At 38.5% G+C, this 19,067-nt stretch overlaps 2 protein-coding genes across 2 annotated transcripts in view; both read left to right on the plus strand.

The window, feature by feature from the left end:
* Positions 1-4,404: 4,404 nt before the first annotated feature.
* LOC137592550 (C2 calcium-dependent domain-containing protein 4C) lies at positions 4,405-5,631 on the plus strand. The gene has a single exon (XM_068310814.1). It carries the CDS (start codon positions 4,405-4,407, stop codon positions 5,629-5,631), a length of 1,227 nt encoding a protein of 408 aa, XP_068166915.1.
* Positions 5,632-7,122: 1,491 nt separating this feature from the next.
* vps13a (vacuolar protein sorting 13 homolog A) overlaps positions 7,123-19,067 on the plus strand; it is a 38,874-nt gene continuing 26,929 nt past the window's right edge. Inside the window, exons 1-28 of the mRNA XM_068309886.1 lie at positions 7,123-7,269; positions 7,902-7,945; positions 8,040-8,082; positions 8,171-8,266; positions 8,793-8,894; positions 9,179-9,288; positions 9,424-9,483; positions 10,672-10,731; positions 10,876-10,956; positions 11,189-11,246; positions 11,730-11,857; positions 12,011-12,117; positions 12,225-12,396; positions 13,283-13,345; positions 14,003-14,135; positions 14,538-14,632; positions 14,775-14,914; positions 15,137-15,338; positions 15,430-15,544; positions 16,125-16,261; positions 16,381-16,513; positions 16,831-16,948; positions 17,090-17,234; positions 17,316-17,427; positions 17,563-17,738; positions 17,869-18,025; positions 18,198-18,277; positions 18,389-18,448. Of these exons, the coding sequence (XP_068165987.1) occupies positions 7,170-7,269; positions 7,902-7,945; positions 8,040-8,082; positions 8,171-8,266; positions 8,793-8,894; positions 9,179-9,288; positions 9,424-9,483; positions 10,672-10,731; positions 10,876-10,956; positions 11,189-11,246; positions 11,730-11,857; positions 12,011-12,117; positions 12,225-12,396; positions 13,283-13,345; positions 14,003-14,135; positions 14,538-14,632; positions 14,775-14,914; positions 15,137-15,338; positions 15,430-15,544; positions 16,125-16,261; positions 16,381-16,513; positions 16,831-16,948; positions 17,090-17,234; positions 17,316-17,427; positions 17,563-17,738; positions 17,869-18,025; positions 18,198-18,277; positions 18,389-18,448 (3,027 nt within the window). The 5' untranslated portion in view covers positions 7,123-7,169. The remainder of the gene's footprint in view (positions 7,270-7,901; positions 7,946-8,039; positions 8,083-8,170; positions 8,267-8,792; positions 8,895-9,178; positions 9,289-9,423; positions 9,484-10,671; positions 10,732-10,875; positions 10,957-11,188; positions 11,247-11,729; positions 11,858-12,010; positions 12,118-12,224; positions 12,397-13,282; positions 13,346-14,002; positions 14,136-14,537; positions 14,633-14,774; positions 14,915-15,136; positions 15,339-15,429; positions 15,545-16,124; positions 16,262-16,380; positions 16,514-16,830; positions 16,949-17,089; positions 17,235-17,315; positions 17,428-17,562; positions 17,739-17,868; positions 18,026-18,197; positions 18,278-18,388; positions 18,449-19,067) is intronic.

Genomic DNA, 19,067 nt, shown 5'->3' on the forward strand with positions numbered 1-19,067 from the left:
ATGAAAATTAACAAAGTGCAACATGAGCTCCTCACTTGCTAAAAGTGTGCACTTTTAATGTTAAATCATATCACACAATTTCAAAAGATAATAATTGGCCACAGTACAGAGAAAACATTATCACAAAGGTTTGGTTTACTAAAACTGCCTTTGGTCTGCAGTGAAGAGAGAATTTACGTGAAATTTATCTCTCATTTTTAACCACATGCCACTGCTCAAATTAAGTTAACAAAATCATTGATATTTCTGACACCTCCTTATAAAACTATTTATAATATTGAGATTTTGAGACATCATTATGACTGTGTTAATATTGGACTGTGTCATATTTGGAACAATGTAAAAAAATTTGAAATGCCTTCCTTTTTAGGCATAATATTACAAATCCAGGTTTCAAATTAGATTTAAAAAAAGAAAAGAATTTAATGCTCTTTGTCACACACTCCTTCTGCTGTGGTCTGAGTTAAAAACAAATATTTTTTGTGTGACAGACAAAAAAAATATTTTTAGTTTCGTTGTATCTGTTTTAGTAAGTAATTCACAAACACTTTTCCAACATGTTTCATTCTGCCTGCACTTTATTTTAGCTTGCTGAAAAAAAAAAAATTACTGCAGTATGTATGGTAACTTTATATTTAATTTAATTTAATAAATTAATTTAATTTAATACTTAATTTATATTTAATTGTATACAAGGGATTTGTGTATTTTTTTACTACAGGTATAGTTTCACATAATGTTTTTCCTGTTATTGTGCAATAAGACTGATGAATAAATAATCCGAAAAGTTCAATGACAATTTACAGTAATAAGTAAGAATGACATTGATTTAAGTGTAGAAATAAAAGCTACACCAGACAAAGAAAAATCTAATAAAATTGGAAAAGATTCCTTGTGAACTAATTTTGATCACCACCTGCCACAGGGGCTTCCTATTACATCCCCTAAACTCAAGCAAATCTTCATGAAGGCATGGAAGTAATTCCTTTTACTTGTCAAGTTTGAAATATTAAACTTTCTGAAAACAGGGTGGAAGTTGTCATTGTACTGTTTTTGTGATTAAGGAGGATCAGAAGGTCAGTTCTAGCTTTGGGCAGGTGGGTAGAGAGATAAAGTTACAGCGTTCAGTCAACAGAGAGATGTAATAAATCAATTGTAATGTACTTAAATCCAGCAGGTGTTTTTTTTTCTCCTTTGGTTGTCTGTTGGTTTGGCTTTGTCTCTCCGATGTTAGAAGCCAAAAGCTGTTGAAAGTAAGCAAAATGCGCCAGTTGTTATGCGCCGGTTGGCCTGCTCATTTGGTTGCCTAAAATAAAGTGAATAAGGCTTACATTGTAAATTTGAGTTTGATTGTTTTTGTTAAGAATCTGAAAACATAGTTATGTGCATTCCACATATAAACACTTTTTCAGGTGATCTGTTATTGTACAATTGAAATCCCTGACTTTGAATCCTACAAAACATCTGAGACCCGAAAAGCATTTGTTGATTGATTAACTCTATTCAATGTATTACCTAGATGGAACCTATGAAATAAATTATAGTGCTTTATTATTTAAAAAAATGCAGAACTCATAACAAAAAGGCTTAAACACAAGTGCAATGGAGCTTTTGGCAACAAAGCAATGGTCTGTTAGTGATAATGATAAAAGTCCTCCTTTGACTCCCAGTCATTTATCTTTCTATTACAGAGAGCACTCTGGGTTTTTATTGGCGTAATAAAGTCTATCCTCACTTCCGCAAAAAGCCTCCTGACCCCTGGGCAAATTGGAGGTCCCAAACTCCTCCTAAATTTGGTCATCACCCTTATATTCATCTTCTGTCACATATACACGTAACCCAAGCGCAGGGATATTGTGTCTCACTTAGTAACATTTTAATTACAATGAGGCTCAATTTATTGAGCAAATAGGTGTCTCCTGTTAATGTTAGTTTTGTATGTGTACAATTGCTTTAATAGTTTATGAAGATTTATAAAGCTTATTATAATGCTCTACAAAAATAAGAATGAAATCTCACTGATGTTATGTATTTGATGAACTAAATAAACGTTTGAAGATACACTGCAATAGAAAATATGGGCCATGTGCGCCCTCTTGTGGCTAAAATGCTCACACCATTCCAAGAGTTTTTCACTTTGGCAGCATGCTCTCTCATCTGCATACTGAACACATTGTGAACATTAAAAAACCAAAAAGTAGTTCCTTCGCCGTAACAGATGAGGCTGAGACTTTGAATGAAGGACATTCTTAGAGTGAAGTGACACGACCTTATTCTTTCTTGATATGTTTCGAGATGGGGATGTAAAGCCAATGAAGGGAATGGCAAACTATTTTGCTTTTCCAATTAATGAAAGCTTCTGTGTGTGTGTGTGTGTGTGTGCGTGCGTGCGTGCGTGCGTGTGTGTGTGTGTGTAAATCAAATGTATTTGATTTACTTGATTTACTTGAGCATAGAAAGTGTACACAGTGAATAAATGTAAAATATATACATTTATCTGATATCTTAGGTAAAATATTTAAGGATAACCTTTTATAAAAGTGGCCAAATAATTAGAAATAAAAGTGAAAAGACAAAGATTAAACTTTATAAATAAATCAGCCGTATTTACCATATAGTTCTGGGCCAATATGTGAGTTTTGAGTTCATTTTTGAAGGTGCACACAGCTGTGGTGATGAGCTCAGATGAGCAGGAATGAACCACAGTAACTAAAGGCAACCTCTCCAGCTTTAGATGTAATGCTAGGTACAGCTAGTAGACCTTCACTTGATGTCCTGGGGGACCTGATCTGGTTATAATCAGTGAGCTAGTGAGACATTCATGGAAGAGTCAAACCATTAAGCACTTCATGGACCACTTCTAGGACTTCAAAGGTGATTCTGTGTCACACTGGGAGCCAATGAAGTGTTTTCACTGCAGGCATGTAATGTTCAAATTTCCATTTACATGTACATGTAAGCAGTTTGGCTGCTGCATTCTGAATGAGCTGGAGGCATCCTATGGATTGTTTGTTCAATCCTGGGAAAACAGTATTTCAGTAATAATCTTAAATGTGATAGACATTAATCCACACACTGACTCTGCCAATCCACAGATCGTCAAGACTCACTTATTTTCCAGGCACAAAAATAAGTCAAAGTCATTGAAAGCTTGCATAGAAAACTAAAGGATGTGTGATGTGAATTTTTAACATTATTAATGAATTAGAATGATTAAATCTGGAGAAGAAAATAAATAAAACCAAGGCAGAGAAGAAAATGATCAGTGACAGTCAAAAGGCAGAAACTGGTTCATTTATACTCTGGTAATTTCTGAGTGAAAATAATTTAGGAAGATGATGTCATGGCGTATTTCTTTTTTGTGTGTGTCTTTTAAGGTTTAATGTAAAAGCAACAAAAGCTTCCTCAGTGATTTAGTTGATTTATATCAAACATCAGTTCGATTTAGTCAAGAATACCCACCAATCAAAAGCATCATCACATACCTACCATCAGACATCACGTCCGTTTTTGGTGTGGCAGCTGTTTAAAGGTCAGCGGTGACGAAGATGGTGATGGCTTTGAGGTAGTGGGCGCTGTCTTTACGCCTGGGGTAATCCTATCTTTGAAATGCCTTTGAAAGAGAGGTCAGCTCTTCAAAAGCAGATCATGCTCACGTCATCATCACCTCGTATCAGACTTCATTTTGTTTGTGCTTTATGATGAATTTCATCTATAAAAAAACTACCTTTATAAAAGGTTGTTCTTGAATATTTTACCTCAGATATCAGACACGTGTACATATTTTACATTTATTCATTGTATACACTTTCTATGCTCAAGTAAAATTTAGAGCCCTTCATTTTTTGTTTTGTGACAAGGACTGTCTTCACATCTTCACTTATACTAAATTATGTCAACTAACAAAAGCTGACATCCTATGGTCAGAACACATTTTTGATCACCACATGCACTGTTTCCCACATTGAGTGACATGAAACGCTATGCTTGTCTGACTGTGTGTGTGTGTGTGTGTGTGTGTGTGTGTGTGTGTGTGTGTGTGTGTGTGTGTGTTTGTGTGTGTGTGTGTGTGTGTAAAACCTATTTTCTGACACATGTGGGAGCAGTAGACCTGTGACGTAGACCCACTCACTCACATTTACAATTTCTCGCCGGCACACCAGTCGTCTTCATACTGACCATTCTTTAGAGATCAATGCAACAAAACCTGAGCAGGTAAGAAATATGATATTGATCATTTTAACATTTGAACAAATCATTTTCTTGTTGTGTTCCGTATATTGTTTGATTGATTCACATCTATTTTATGCTTCATTGTTGTTGCCAAAGATAAAGACGTTTGGAAAGGCTTACTACCATTTATTAAATCATCTGAACAAAGTCATGTGGCTTTTTGGGAAAATCATGGAGAGCGTGGAGAGCATTCCTCTAGAGCTGAGTCGTTACACAGGGAAGAGTGAAGACAGAAACTTTTTCTCCTCTACAGCCGGTCTCCCTATCAATCTGCACAGCAACATCCTCACTCCAAACAAGATACCAGATTTTTTCCTGCCCCCACGGCTGTGCAAGAGGAGCCCACTGCTGGAAGCAGACAAGCTGACACTTTCCCTGCATGGTTGGAGCAGGATACCCAACAGCAGCACTTATTCAGACACCACACATGACAATGTCAAGGATGAAAAGATGAAAATTGGTGGAGCGCGGAAGGCTGCACAGAAACCTTTGCCATTTTCTGCAGAGGGCTATGGTCTGGCAGGCACATATGAGCCCCCCAACACTCGACGGAAAGAATCTTTGTTTCACTCAAAGCGGTCTGTTTACATGTTGGATAAAAGCCTTCCTCCTGGAACACCCAGGACAGCAAAGGAAAAAAACCTGCCCAAGAAAACTTGGGTAGATGTGTCTCTTCTTTTCTTCTGCAAGAGTCTGTCAGAGACAGGAGAAACAGCTTCTTCCAGTGACTCCTCTCCCCTCAGTCCCACTTTCAATGCAAAATCCTCCAGCAGCATTTCATCAATATCTCACCTCAGAGGAGCGATATCTTGCCCTTCATTAATTGACAGTAGGGAGAACAGAAGATGGGGGGACAAGGGGGAGGTGAACAGCTTAACAGCATCTCCCAGTTGCCCTCCAAGCTTAGGGAGAAGCGTGTCCACCTTAGCGCCACCTGTTGTTCTCTCAATGGATGGTCTGCAGTGCAAGGAGAGATTTCAGTGTGAACACATCCTCTTGATGCAAGGTGGTGGAAAAGTACATCTGTTTGCTGAGCAATCCACATCCTCCACCAACACAATCTCATCTACTTCCACAGTCAGAGTCCGTGTGGTGTCTGTGGAAGGCATCTGGAATGATTCTGACCGACAAGCCCTGAACTGCTCAGTGAATTTGTGCCTGACCCCAGGGAGGCTGCAACAACAAGAGACTGCCACCATAAAGAATTCCCGCCATCCTGTGTTTAATGAAGATTTTTTCTTTACGGAGCTCAGCAGCGAGGATATGTTGGAACTGCAGCTCAGGATAAGAGTGGTGAATAAACCAGCAAGGAGAACCCTGAAAAGAGGGACAGTGATGGGAAAAATTACCAAACCCCTGTCTCAGTTACTCACACTTAAAAATGATGGGAGCACATAATGACAACAGGATTGTATGTTAAGATAATTATTACAAGTAGTACAATTTAAAAATGTCCGATAAAGGGACACAATAAATAATTTAATAATGTGTTTGGGTGGTATATAACAATTTGGCGGTTTCTATTAATCTTTATACAGCAAAATAACTGGGGAAAAACGATCAGTATTTGTATTATGCATGCACTATATAGTTATAATTGTAATACATTTAATCAGTCAGTGTAATTTGTATCTATGTTTGTTAAGCATGACTTCTCTCTTAGGGATTCTATTGTTTTCCTCACTGTATTGTCACTCATTTGTATTTTCTCTCAATTAATTGTCTACTTTATTCTCTGCATACATTGTTACTTTTTTATGCCTTATTATTCCTGTCTTACTTCCATAGAGCAACTTTTAGCTAATCTAGTTCTTCTGATTTTATTTATTTGGTTGATTTTGTAGCGCTGTAAAATACAGTTTACTCATAGTTTACCCACTTGAATAAATGAAACACTAGTCATTGAAAAGTAACTTACTGAAAACAGCTGTTTTTGAATTTGTGGATAACATATTTATTCCAACAACTATGTCACCATTAAAATTACAATCATCATCAGAGTACTTAAGTGATCCCCTGAGGGGAAAATAAATAACAATTAAAATAACAACAGCAGTTAAGAGCGTAATCCTCAGTCCATGCTGAGTATTTCCTCCAGTCTCTTTTCTCAAGTTTCATTCATATAGGCAAGATAGATAGATAGATAGATAGATAGATAGATAGATAGATAGATAGATAGATAGATAGATAGATAGATAGATAGATACACAGACAGACAGACAGATAGATATAGATTGATTGATTGATTGATTGATTGATAGATTGATTGATTGATAGAGATAAAATTTATTACGGACTCAAGGCCCAGAGAATAAAATAACAAATAAAAACAAGACATTGCATAAAAAACTAAAAGAAAATCATGATTAAAATTTACAGTATGTGCAAGGTACACTGATAATGTTTCAGTTTGAAGATCCGGTGTTAACTAAGTGGCAAACACAATGGACAGTTTTGATGTTACCACGGCTCCAATCCAAACAATGCCACTGCTAGATTTATTTTTTTAGCCCGGTGGCTCTCACCTGCGATCTTGACTGTGCAGCAATACTGTACACCCATTTAGTACCAACATTGTTAGTGGCCAAAACAACGATCTCATTTTAACTCAATGTCGTAATTTCATCAGAAAGTTTAGCAACTTGTCCTCCATAATAACAGACAGAAACGCTTCAGGAGAAATCCACAGAATTTTAAAAGACTTAAAAGCATAAAAGCCATAAAGGCAATAAAACAAGCGTAAAGCAACAAGCATGATCCTGAAGACCAGGAGCGACTTTGTCCCGCTACAGACTCAGAGCGCTGCTCCGCGTCGCGCACGAGGCCCCGCCCCGCGCACAAAGCCCCGCCCACAGAGGGACGTCCTTATCTAACGTTCAGGAAAGCTAACGCTGTCAATGTAAACATGGTGACAGATAGATGAGAGAAACGCCAAAATGGTCTTCGAAAGTCTCGTGGTGGATGTACTCAACCGGTTTTTAGGGGACTACGTTGTCAACCTCGACAGCTCGCAGCTAAAACTTGGCATATGGGGAGGTAACTGAAGTTCTTGTGGTCCTTTTTTGTGTACACTGTCCCTCGCTAAGCTAGCTTGCTTGGGCTAACAGACTTTAGCCACCATCGGTGTGTGACAGGCTGCCTCAGCTGTCAGTGTCAGTCTGTCAGTCCCAGCATGTTGTCTAGCTGGGAATGCAGGCAAATGTTAGTTCATGTGTTCGTAAATCTGTTTTAAAAATCATTTTCGACTGTTTTAATAACCTGTGGTTAACGAACGAACGAACGTGGTTCGTGTTTGCTCCATAACCTACATTCATACTGGTGTCAGAGAACCGGGCTGCTCCGGGTCACACCCTTTCACACAGCCAGGTTTGGACTTGCGTCTTTGCTTTTTACCATTCCTGCAAGGCTGAGTCTCTCCGCGGTGCGCTGTCCGAGTAAAGGACAGGACGAAAAGAGAGATTTCGAAACTATTCGAAACATGTACCAACTTCCTACAACTAACCTAATCTCACTAGCTGTTTCAGTTCAACATTTTGTCAGTAGCTGTCACAGTAATGGAACCTTCTCATTAGCTTGAATTGTGTCAGTGAGCAACAAACCATGACAATTTATGTTATCTTAGAATTTACATAAGAATGAATAAACAAATGTCCTTATCATTGTCACAGGTGATGTTGTTCTGAGAAATCTTGAAATAAAGGAAAATGCCTTGGTAAGTGCACTTAAATACAAATATAGGCAATTGAAACCATATACATTCTGGTGATGGTGACTGATGTTTTGGTTTTTTTGTTCGTCTTTTGCAGAGTGAACTTGACATTCCTTTCAAAGTGAGAGCCGGTCATATAGGTGAGATTATATTCTGACTACATGTTTGCTGACTTGTCTTTGGTACAAAACAAGGTTTTCTAACTTCATGTGCTGTTTTTGTGGTCAGAACGGTTGGAGCTAAAAATTCCTTGGAAGAACCTCTACACCCAGTCAGTAGAAGCAACACTGGATGGCGTTTATTTACTCATAGTCCCCACAGCAAGTAAGATCACCATCTGTATCAAGTAAATACTTATACAAGATGTATAAGATGTACCCCCTGATGGCACTTGCCAAGTGCCATCAGGGGGTATAATGACTCTCTCAGGAGGAGCGGGGGGGAGGTGGCGAGGTCAGCACATGGTTGAATGGATTTTATTTAATTTTATACTGTTTATATTTTAATTTTATACTGTTTAGTGTAGTGTATGTCTTGTGGTATGTCCTGTGATGTCAGTGTTTCTTTTTCTCCTGGTGTTTATCCAGTATTTATTCGTTATGTAATGCCTGAGCAGTGGATATGTGCAATTTCCTTCGGGAAACGTGTGCGTGTGTGTGTGTGTGTCTGTCTGTGTCTGTGTGTGTGTCTGTCTGTCTGTCTGACTGACTGACTAACAGACATAGGAAGGTTTGCTTAGCAAAACTGGAAATTCGAGTTTTACCTTAATTGAAAGCCACATTGGTTTTTCATTATTTGAAAACCACATGCAGCAAAACACCATCATTTGCATTGATCTAATTTCTTCCAGGTATAAAATATGATGCAGAAAAGGAAGAGCGGCAGCTCCAAGAGGCCCGTCAGAGGGAGCTACAGCGGATAGAGGAGACAAAACTGAAGGCTGCTGAGCAAGGTCAGGGTCTGGCATTGTGTGCATGCAGCAAACACTCTGTGTGCAAACTCACAACATATTTCTGCTTCCCACTACATTTTCAACAAATTTTTGACATATTATTAGCCAATTTGAGACCAGGTTCAAGAGAATAGAGTGTTGTGTGGTTGTCTAGTGGCTTGAGTGTCCAGCCAGTGATCCACCTTGCTGACCCGCAAGGTGCATCAGTGGACAAGACAATCACAATTGTCTTGTTTGTAAGGAAATGGATGGATGGTCAGAAGTGAACATGTCTGTTTTGACAGAGAACCCCAGTCTGGAAAAGCAGGACACCTTTGTGGAGAAGCTTGTCACTCAGGTCATCAAAAACGTACAGGTCAAGATCTCTAACATTCACGTACGCTATGAAGATGATGTGAGTATTCAGGCTTGAATTACCTTACTGAAGCATGGATATACAGCACAAGAATAACAAATGAAGTCTTACTTGTTTGACAAGTAAGCAGTAAGTGATCAACTCAACCTTTTTTTTAACCTGTCTTCTGTTCAGGTCACAAATCCAAACTGTCCTTTGTCTTTTGGAGTGTCACTTAAAGAACTCAGTCTTCAGGTAATGTTTTGTAATGTCATGCTAAACTGAGCAATTTAGTTGTTCTTCAGCTTTGACTATTTGTCAAACTTGTAATTACTTGTTGTAATTTAAAGTAACTTGGTTATACCCCACACACATACAGTACATGCTTCAACACTATGAAGAGTCTTCTCTGGATATCTTTAGAGTTTATATAATTTCTACAGTCATTTTATATATATATACATTACCTCATTGTAAATACCTGTTTATACTGTACATATTTTGTATTTTAGTAATGGTTTTGTGTATTGGAGTCTTGTTTTCGATCTTTTTTACACACTGAATTTGCATTTTTCCCCACCAATCTAGTCCTTGTAATACTGCTGCTCTAAGTGCCCTCAATTGCCTCTTGACAAATAAAATTTTTACATTCCGCTTCAAAGCGGTGATGTATTGTAATTGTCAGAGATCGTGTGTTCGCCCGTTTGTTCGTCTGTCTGTTCGTTAGTTCACCAATATCTTCGCAACGGTTGCGGATTAAAAAGATGAAACCAAAAGCACATTGCTTGGGCAACGAAGGGGATGAAAATGAGATTATGACCTTGACCTTGAGAAATCTAGGTCAAGGTTAAATTTCAACTTTTGTACTCTCAGTAACCGGATAAGATAGAAAGACGAGGGACAAGGTCAATGTGAGTAAGACACTAGATCAAAGTTAGTGCTTTGATCTATCTATGTACTAGCTTTGATCTATGGTCTTCTCCATATGCACTAGTCTATGCACTAGTCAGGTACTTCTTTCAGGGTACCCTGATCTACCCTGAAAGTAGGTCAGGGTAAGTCACGGGACGTTGCAGTCTCTGACTGCCTTGTCTATCCTGAGATATTTTTACACTTATCTCAGGAACCGGATAAGATAGAAAGAGGAAAAAAAAGGAGTTATATTCAGGGAGGCAAGGGGATGAAAGTAAGATCACAATTTGGACCTTGAAAAAGTAGGTCAAGGTCACATTTTCACTTTCATACCTTTTTAGGTACACATCTGGGAAACCTAATGACAAATAGAATGCACCAGTTACATATTGGATCATGGGTCTTTTTTTAAATGACCCTGACCTGTGAAAGCAGGTCAGGAATGTTGCTGTCTCTGACTGCTGTGTTTGAATTGAATGTGTATTGAATTGAGCTAGGCCCATTTACAACTCTAATTCTTTGCCCTCATAGACAGCTGATGAAAACTGGAATCCAAGTCTGTTGGATGAGAATTCCAGGCTTTTCTTCAAAGTAAGAAAGTTGCTGTTGTTCTGAAAAGCAATTCAATAGGGTTGGGCCACAAGCCAAACTCCCTTCATTGCTGTTGTCTCTTTTTCATCTAATTGCTGTTTGATGTACATGCCTCTAATTAATTTCTGTTTTTTTTTTTCGAAGTTGGTTCAACTTGACAGTTTATTTGCCTACTGGAATGTCAACTCAGTACTCTTCTCCAATTTCAGTGCTGATCAGGCTCTGGTAAGTTATGTTTGTTATTGGGGATGTTGCAACCATCAGCACACACCATTCAGAGTTCGAATGTTTTATGTTTATGACAGTAAAACATTTCAAGATCAATAATATTTTAAAGAATTTAGAAGCTTCTGTGGCCTTCAGAACTCTCTATCTCATCCCAAAACAAAACAGATGGAGTAATGGCACCACACCTGCTGGAAAAAAATAAAAATGTTTTATCTTCTTGTGTCTACAGCAATATCTTCAGAGCAGCATGGAAATCCAAAACTCTATTTCTGTCAACTATGATTTCAGTGAGTGTTCCATGGTGATATTTAATTTACATTGTTATGCTTTTATTGCTTATGCGTACCTTGAAATTCACTGTCTACACCACTTAATTAAACCCACCTAAAGCCACATGTTATTCGACATGCATGAGTCAGTGTTATGTATATAGGGTGTAAAATGGAATAGGGTGTAATGTTTTATGGTGGCACTGCAAACCTATAATGAAGCATATAAATAACAGGCTAGTACAGTATACCACCAACATGTTTTAACTGAATGTATTCTGACTTTGAATCCTAGAACTGTGTCACAACGCATGCTTTTGAAAGGCTAACCTTGCTCAAGAAAAACATTTTTGCAATTGTCAACCCCCATAAAACTGCAGTTATTTTTTTTGTTCTGATACAAGCATAAAAGTATGAACAGATGCAATGTTTTTTAAAGAATCATTGCTCCAAGCTTGAAAATGTTCTTTACATTATGTATTCCCTCTTGGTGACCCACAGTTTTTCGTCCCATCTCTGCTGATGCTAAACTGCGAATGAATCCCAGGTCAGATATTGACTTCTCATCTCCCAAAGTGGATCTAATGGTCAATCTCAGTGAGGTGGCAATTGAACTCAACAGACCCCAGGTGCGTGTGCGTGTGTGTGGGGGGTGTATGTGTGTTGACTTCAGAGCCTGGTTACAGTGTTTTGAGAGAAGAACAGAGAGATGGTCAAGATGAGCGAAAATCAGTGATGATAAATACATTCCTGTTAGTGCTCATGACTTCCTCTCTTTCCAGTATATTAGCATCTTGGAGTTGTTGGGCTCTGTGGATATGATGTCACGCAATCTGCCATACAGGAAATACAAACCTGCGGTCCACGTTAGCAGTAATGCCCATAAATGGTCAGAAAACAGATTATTTTGATTTGATCTTTAAATATCATTTGGGTCAATGACTAAATTGACTTATAACATTTTATCACTTTTACGTGTATTTCCCCTTGTTGTAGGTGGATGTATGTAATCACGGCCGTCCTGGAGGTGGACGTGAAGCCTCGTCTTCAGATGTGGTCATGGCAGCACATTCGCCGCCACCGGCAGATGGTTAAACGCTACAGAGAGCTCTACAAATCCAAAATCACCAGCAAGAAACCTAGCGATGAGCTCCTCAAGGCACTGCAGGTTGGACAGGGGGAAGATAAAATTCTGGTTTCCCTATATTATTCCTACTGACATTCATGTGAGAACGAATTTCAGTAGGATCTAGTTGAGTTATGGATAAATGTAAATGTTTTTAAAATGAAAATGTCCCATCTACCACCCTAATTTCTCCTATTAAGCTTAACTGAGATCATACAGATAAAATTATTAACTGTATGATCTAAGTAATCATAAATTTCTTCACCAAACATACATTTTTGATGGACTGTATTTGATAATATTGTTTGCTAATGCTTTGACAGAAATGGAAGCTGTTGTGAGGGTAGAGGCAAAAGTATGTTTATATTCTTTGAGCATATTAAGGCGTTAACAAATAAAAAGAAGTAAGCATTCCGCCTTACCGCTTTTTATTTGACAACAGGGTTTTCCTTTGCATCTGAATGTGTTCAGTTAAATTTTCTCTAAGGATATACAGTATTTGTGAAGGTATTGCTGTTGAAGGTTTGTCTCAGGCCTGCTGTTTGTTGGCAATCGCCTTGTGTACTGCATTACCGAATATCAGTTCATGAAATGTTAATGTCGTGTAATTTAATATGTAAATACCTATTGTCAAATATATGTATTTTTTAATACCCATTCAGTTATGCATTTACTCTTGTCTCGAGCCATTATTACTTTCCTACATCTACTACTCAGTCCTCTTAAGGATTGACCAAATCTTATTTGAACCTGATGTATTTAGAAACACATTACATCTAAAGGTCTTTTAGCCCTAACTTTTCCCTCCTGTGTAAGCATGTTCTTCTGATGCAGTTAATAATTAACATTTGATAATCAATTAATCCCAGTGTGGATCAGCACATTGCTGCGGAAAGCTCTAATCATTTTGCTTTGTATCTGTTCTCAGGAGCCAGAGAAGACCTTGGATATTTTCAACATCACATTGGCCAGACAGCAGGCTGAGGTGGAGGTAAGATCTTCTCTCACTTACTAGATAGGGTTTACTGTAGCATAAATCTACATGGCTACACTATTGTAATTGTCATACATATCACATCACATCACATATTCTGTGCTTCAAATGTCTCCATTTGTATTTTGACACAGAAAAGAAGTTACTTTGCGAAAAAAAAAAATCAGCACAGAACAGGTACATAAAATATTAGGCTGCATTCAGACTAGCAGGCGAAATCCCATTTGTAGCACATCTAAATTGAAAGCGGCTCTTTTATGGTATATGAGCAGTCACATACCATAAGAAAGCTGACTTTTGCAAGACAGATTGCATTTTTGCATTTGGACAGAGGCTCCTCAGTCTGAACAGCCCCAAACACACCCATCAGTTTTGACTATCAGTAACGTAACTCTACGCGATGCAAGAGCCGCTGCGCCAAAAGAAAGAGCATCACATGTTACGGGGCGTGGATGATGCCTCCGCTCTGACGCCGTCGTTATGACAATCTGTTAGATCGGCCAGTAATGTGGCCCAGTCTGAACAGGGCAAGATCTCATTTGGACACTTGGTAAAACACACACACACGCACACACGTACACACACACATACACGTACGTTTTATATATATATATATATATATATATATATAAACCGTTTTGCGTTCCTTCCCAGGCAAGCAAGGCAGGCCTGGTCATATATCGTCCAGGTTTGAAGATGGAGGAGGAGCAGTCTCAGGGATGGATGAGCTGGATTTGGAATTGGGGAGAAGAGCCTGAAACAAAACCAAAAGATGTTAAAACTGGAGGTAGGGTGTAGAAATTAGGATATTAACGTAAGAAGAAAAGACAATCATATCTAAGATGGGTCGGCAGTAGCTCAGTCCATTAGGTCTTGGGCTGGGTACCGGAGGGTAGCCGGCTCAAGGCCCACGTGGACCAAAAATTTCAAAGTGTAAACTGGCAGCAGAGAGGTGCCAGTTCACCTCCTGAGCACTGCCGAGGTGCCCTTGAGCAAGGCACTTCGGCAGTGCTCATTGGGGCACTGTCCCAGCTACTTCGTGGGGCACAGCACGAAATAGGTGCCTGCTATTCTCCCTCTCGCTATTATGTACATGTGTACAGGCAGAGAAAAATTTTCTGCTCCACTATATTTTTGTGACAGTAGGTTGTTGTTTCTTTTATTCTCTCGATCTGTCTCTCTGTCTCAGGGTTTGATGAGCTGTTAACCCCTGCTGAGAAGTCTAAGCTTTACACTGCCATTGGATACAGCGACACTCCTACTAACCCCAACCTGCCAAAAGATGTGAGTTATTTTCACATTGACTCCCACCAGTTAATGAACAATCCAATCCAACATTTTAAACAATGTTACTGACATCAAAAAACAAAACAATGTGACACTTTCTCATTGTATTATGTGTATATACCATGTCACGTCATTCTAGTTTGAAGACATGAAGGTAAATTTCCACATGGAGAGGCTGTCTTTGTCCATCAAAAACAAGAATGAAAATGAGATCATCAAACTGACCGTTGGAGAGCTCAAATCCACCCTAACACAGAGGCCCGGAGCACAAGCCATCAAGTTTGTTTAACTTTTTAAATTTTTCATGTAATTCAGAAATGTGTTTACAAGAGAAGGTATCATTCATTTCTCAGGCTCCAAAGCAATTACATGTCAGGTGTTTTATTAATTCAACCGGATAGAACTTCAAAGTCCATTTTATTTCCAACAATTATAGTGTTTCTCCTCCATAGGATCATACCATTAGCACTGACATTTACGTCCTTTACCCCCTTTGATCAGAGTCACAGCCGAGCTCAGTTTGTTTGAAGTCACTGGCCTGGCCATTAACCGGCCTGCACCAACCGTTCTGTCATCACGAAAGGCAGCCACAGGAGCAGGGACCCCACTGCTCTGCATCCTGTTTGAGACCAACCCACTGGATGAGAGTGCTGACCAGCGGCTTCATGCGGAATCACAGCCCTTAGAAATCATCTATGATGCTGTGAGTGGTTTTCCAGTGAGCATGGCAGAACATGAAAAAACTTCAAGGGTCTGAATATCAAGTACACGCTTTGCTTTGTTATTATTTGTAGGCAACAGTAAACAGCATGTCAGCATTCTTCATGCCTCCTGATGACCTGCAGCTAGATGAGCTCACCAATGCCACCCTCATGAAACTGGAGCAGTTTAGAGATCGCACAGCCACTGGTCAGTTGCACACTCTTGTAGAAACATTTAGTGTTCATTCAACTACAAGCCACTTAACAAATAAAGATATTGCAATGTTGTTTATCTTTATATGTTTTTTGTATAAGCACACCATTTGTATAAAATCTCTGTCAGGAAGGTTGACTTTTTTATGTCAAGTATGTATCACAGAATCAATGCAGTGTCACAAAATACAAAAATCTGATTGATTAGATATGTCCTTGAGCCCTATATTACCCATATACAGTATTATGAGTGGATTTTAAGCCTTTTATCTCTGATGAGGAAGTTTACGTTTATTTCTCATCATTTTCACTCGAGTTTACTTTTGACCGAGCCGCTGATTCCGCTGACTTTTGATGTTCCTCTTAATTTCCTCGAGACTGATTTTTTCCTGTGAACTGTATTTTTTTTTTGTCCAACAATCACATGATGTAATGTAGCCCATTTTGGTGTATGTAATTATCAAGGAGGGATATGTAGAAATTGTTCAAAGCAAATTTGACACTTTTCTAATCCTCTATTTTCTAGCTATTTTTTAAATTCTGGCTAAGTTTGATGAGTTCTCTTTGTTTTTTAGGTCTACTGTACGTCATCGAAACACAAAAGATTCTGGACCTGAATTTGAACTTGAAGGCCTCCTATGTCATCGTTCCACAAACTGGCTTTTATGATGGGACACAGAACATCTTACTGTTGGATCTTGGACATTTCAAGGTCAGAAAGAGTGCAGACCAAAAATAACGCCTGAGAATGTATTAAGAACCTAATCTGGTGCTACAGTTCTTTTAGCTGAAATATGATTTTTTTTTCCCTTTGGAAAATCACATCTTCAGATGTCCAGTCTAAGTAGGAAAGATCTGCCTCAGCTGTCAGTGATCTCTAGCAACATTGAAGACATCATGTCCAGAGCGTACGACAGCTTCGATGTTCAGCTCAGCAGCCTGCAGTTCCTTTACAGCAAACCAGGTTCAAACTTGGCACCATGCACTCGTCACAAGTCAGAATAGATGTTAAATATCATGAGACTGTATCAAGCTATAAATTGAAAATCACTTCGTTTTATTAGACATTGTGGGTGCATATGTACAATATAATAAAGATATATAAAAAGACAATTGTATTGAAATAATGCCAGTGTTTAACTTTTGCAGGGCTATTTGTATATCAGGAGACATTGTTTCAAAGCTTTTAAAATATTTGGTGCTGAGGGAAGAATCATATACGTACTATCTCAGGGAGATGAAAAATGAAAAGAAAAATAAACTTTGTTTTGTGTCTGATAGATGTTGACTGGAAAATGGCCCGTAAACAGAAACAGTCACCACTCCACATCCTAGAGCCAGTTGACCTAAAAGTTCTTTTCAGCAGGGCAATGGTTGTCAAAGACTCTCGCATGGCCAAGTAAGATTCTGTAATTATTTTCCAATTGATCCTGTTATTACTTTTTCTTATTATGAGGCTTTACCTTTCTGAACATATTGGAGTTAAATATACTCTTGTTTGTGCATCTTCTCTGTATATTCATGTTTGCATGATTTCCAGGTATAAGATGTCTGCAAAGCTTCCTCTGCTGTCTCTGCGTATTTCTGATGTTAAACTCCGAAGTGTACTGGAGCTGGTTGACAGTATCCCACTGCCTGAGAGCAAACGTTCTCCACACAACACTGCTTCGGCTGTTACAACAAAAGTAGGAATGAAAGAATGGTCCCAGGACGTGATTATCAATCCATGAATACTTAAAACTGACAAAGTTTTCTTTCCTTCTCAGCCAAGGCCATCTTTCACCCCACAGCTCACTCCCAGAAAACCTTTGAACATAATTGACAACCGCTCCTCACTTATATTTGAGTCGTGTGAATCCATCAGTGCGTCCTCATTGGGTAAAACTTTCTTTGTTCTATTCTGCATGTAGTCCCACTGTACATGTATTTATCATGTTAATTTCCTTGTGACAGACAGTGTGTTTACCCACGGTATAATTGAGAAGCAATTTCTGGGTTTTTTCTTCTGTTCAGGGTCGCAGGAAGATTTATTCTATGATGCTCCTAGTTCTCCCATTGGTGATAAACCCTTCTTCCCAGATAATCCCATGCCACTGCATTATGCAGACTTGAGCAAAAAAAGAAGTGTTTTCCAGGATGAATCAACGAAGAATATGACTGACTTTGTCATGAACTTTGAAATCACTGAGGTAGGGAAAACAAACTGGCTGACTAGCTTGCAAATATGTACTGTGATCTGTAATTTTGTATGTGCATTTTCCCCCCTAATTTTTCCCCTTTACCTTTTCTATTCTGTCTTTGTCATCTTCATTCATCCAGTTTTCTGTTCAGTTGTGTCGTCTGTCTGAAGGTCAGGAGGTAACACTGCTCTTCTTGGACATAGAGGGTCTGGGCACAGAACTGAAACTACGCACCTTTGACATGACATCTAATACTTATCTGCGAGAGATCTGTCTCAAATGCCCTGAATACATGGGTCAGTAGGGTCCCTGGCTGACCTCAGTTTGACTTCAAGGAGACATTCTTTATAATTCAGTTGTTGACTTTGGTCATTTAAATTTTTATGAAAAACAAGTGTTCATCAATACTTATGTTTGTCTTTGGAGCCGCTTCCATGTCATGTTGTATTTGAAATCTATCTTGTTTAGATTCTGAGGACAAGCCGGTTCAGCTGATCACCACTCTGGACAATAGAGAGCTTGACCTTCTTACCCTGGAGTACATTAAAGTATGTGCGATACCAATCATTAAAATATACTCTTTTCAGAAATTTTTGTTTATGGTTGTTTCACCATTTGTCAATATGATGAATGATTATTAAAAATTATATTATTTGTAGGCTGATAAGAATGGACCAGAGTTCAAGTCGCAACACAACAGTACAGAACAACTCATAAAGGTGAGGGAAATGTTAATTATTGAATGATTTAAATTTTGAAAACATGTTAGCTGACTGCTTGAACAGAAGTTACTTAAAGACCCTTTTTGTCAGATGCCTGAGGAGCATTTTGTATACTACATCGATTGTCCCATTCCAAACGGAAACCATAGCTGGAAAGACTGTTCGTGCTAGCCAGCTAGTTTCACTCAGAATTCTTCAATGTTTTCTGTGTCGTTCCCGCTGTTTGGATTTTCTGCAAAAAAAAATAAAATTGTTGGAATAGTTATGACACTCTAAATTATTGGGAAGTCTATGTATAGTTATTTCTTCTCCTTACATAGCAGATGCCTTACGCCATGTTGCTCACGTGATTCCTTCTGGCAGAGGCCCCTTGATTGGTTGGGCGCTTGATTGACGGGTAGTGAGTGGAGTTGGTGACAGTGTGATAGCGTGAGCCTTTTCATATGAGCTCATTCAAATATATAGGTGGAGATATATGTACTGTGTGTGTGTGTGTGTGTATACATATATATGTGTGTATATATATGTACAGTATATACATACTGTATATGTGTATGTTTGTATATATGTGTATATATATATATATATACAGTATGTATGTATATATATACAGTAT

The sequence above is a fragment of the Antennarius striatus genome, chromosome 3 (genome assembly GCF_040054535.1).
Source record: "Antennarius striatus isolate MH-2024 chromosome 3, ASM4005453v1, whole genome shotgun sequence".
Classification (NCBI taxonomy): Eukaryota; Metazoa; Chordata; class Actinopteri; order Lophiiformes; family Antennariidae; genus Antennarius; species Antennarius striatus.

Coding starts and splice junctions, on each gene's coding strand:
- LOC137592550 (XM_068310814.1), top strand. CDS start 4,405: ATGGAGAGCGTGGAGAGCATTCCTCTAGAGCTGAGTCGTTACACAGGG.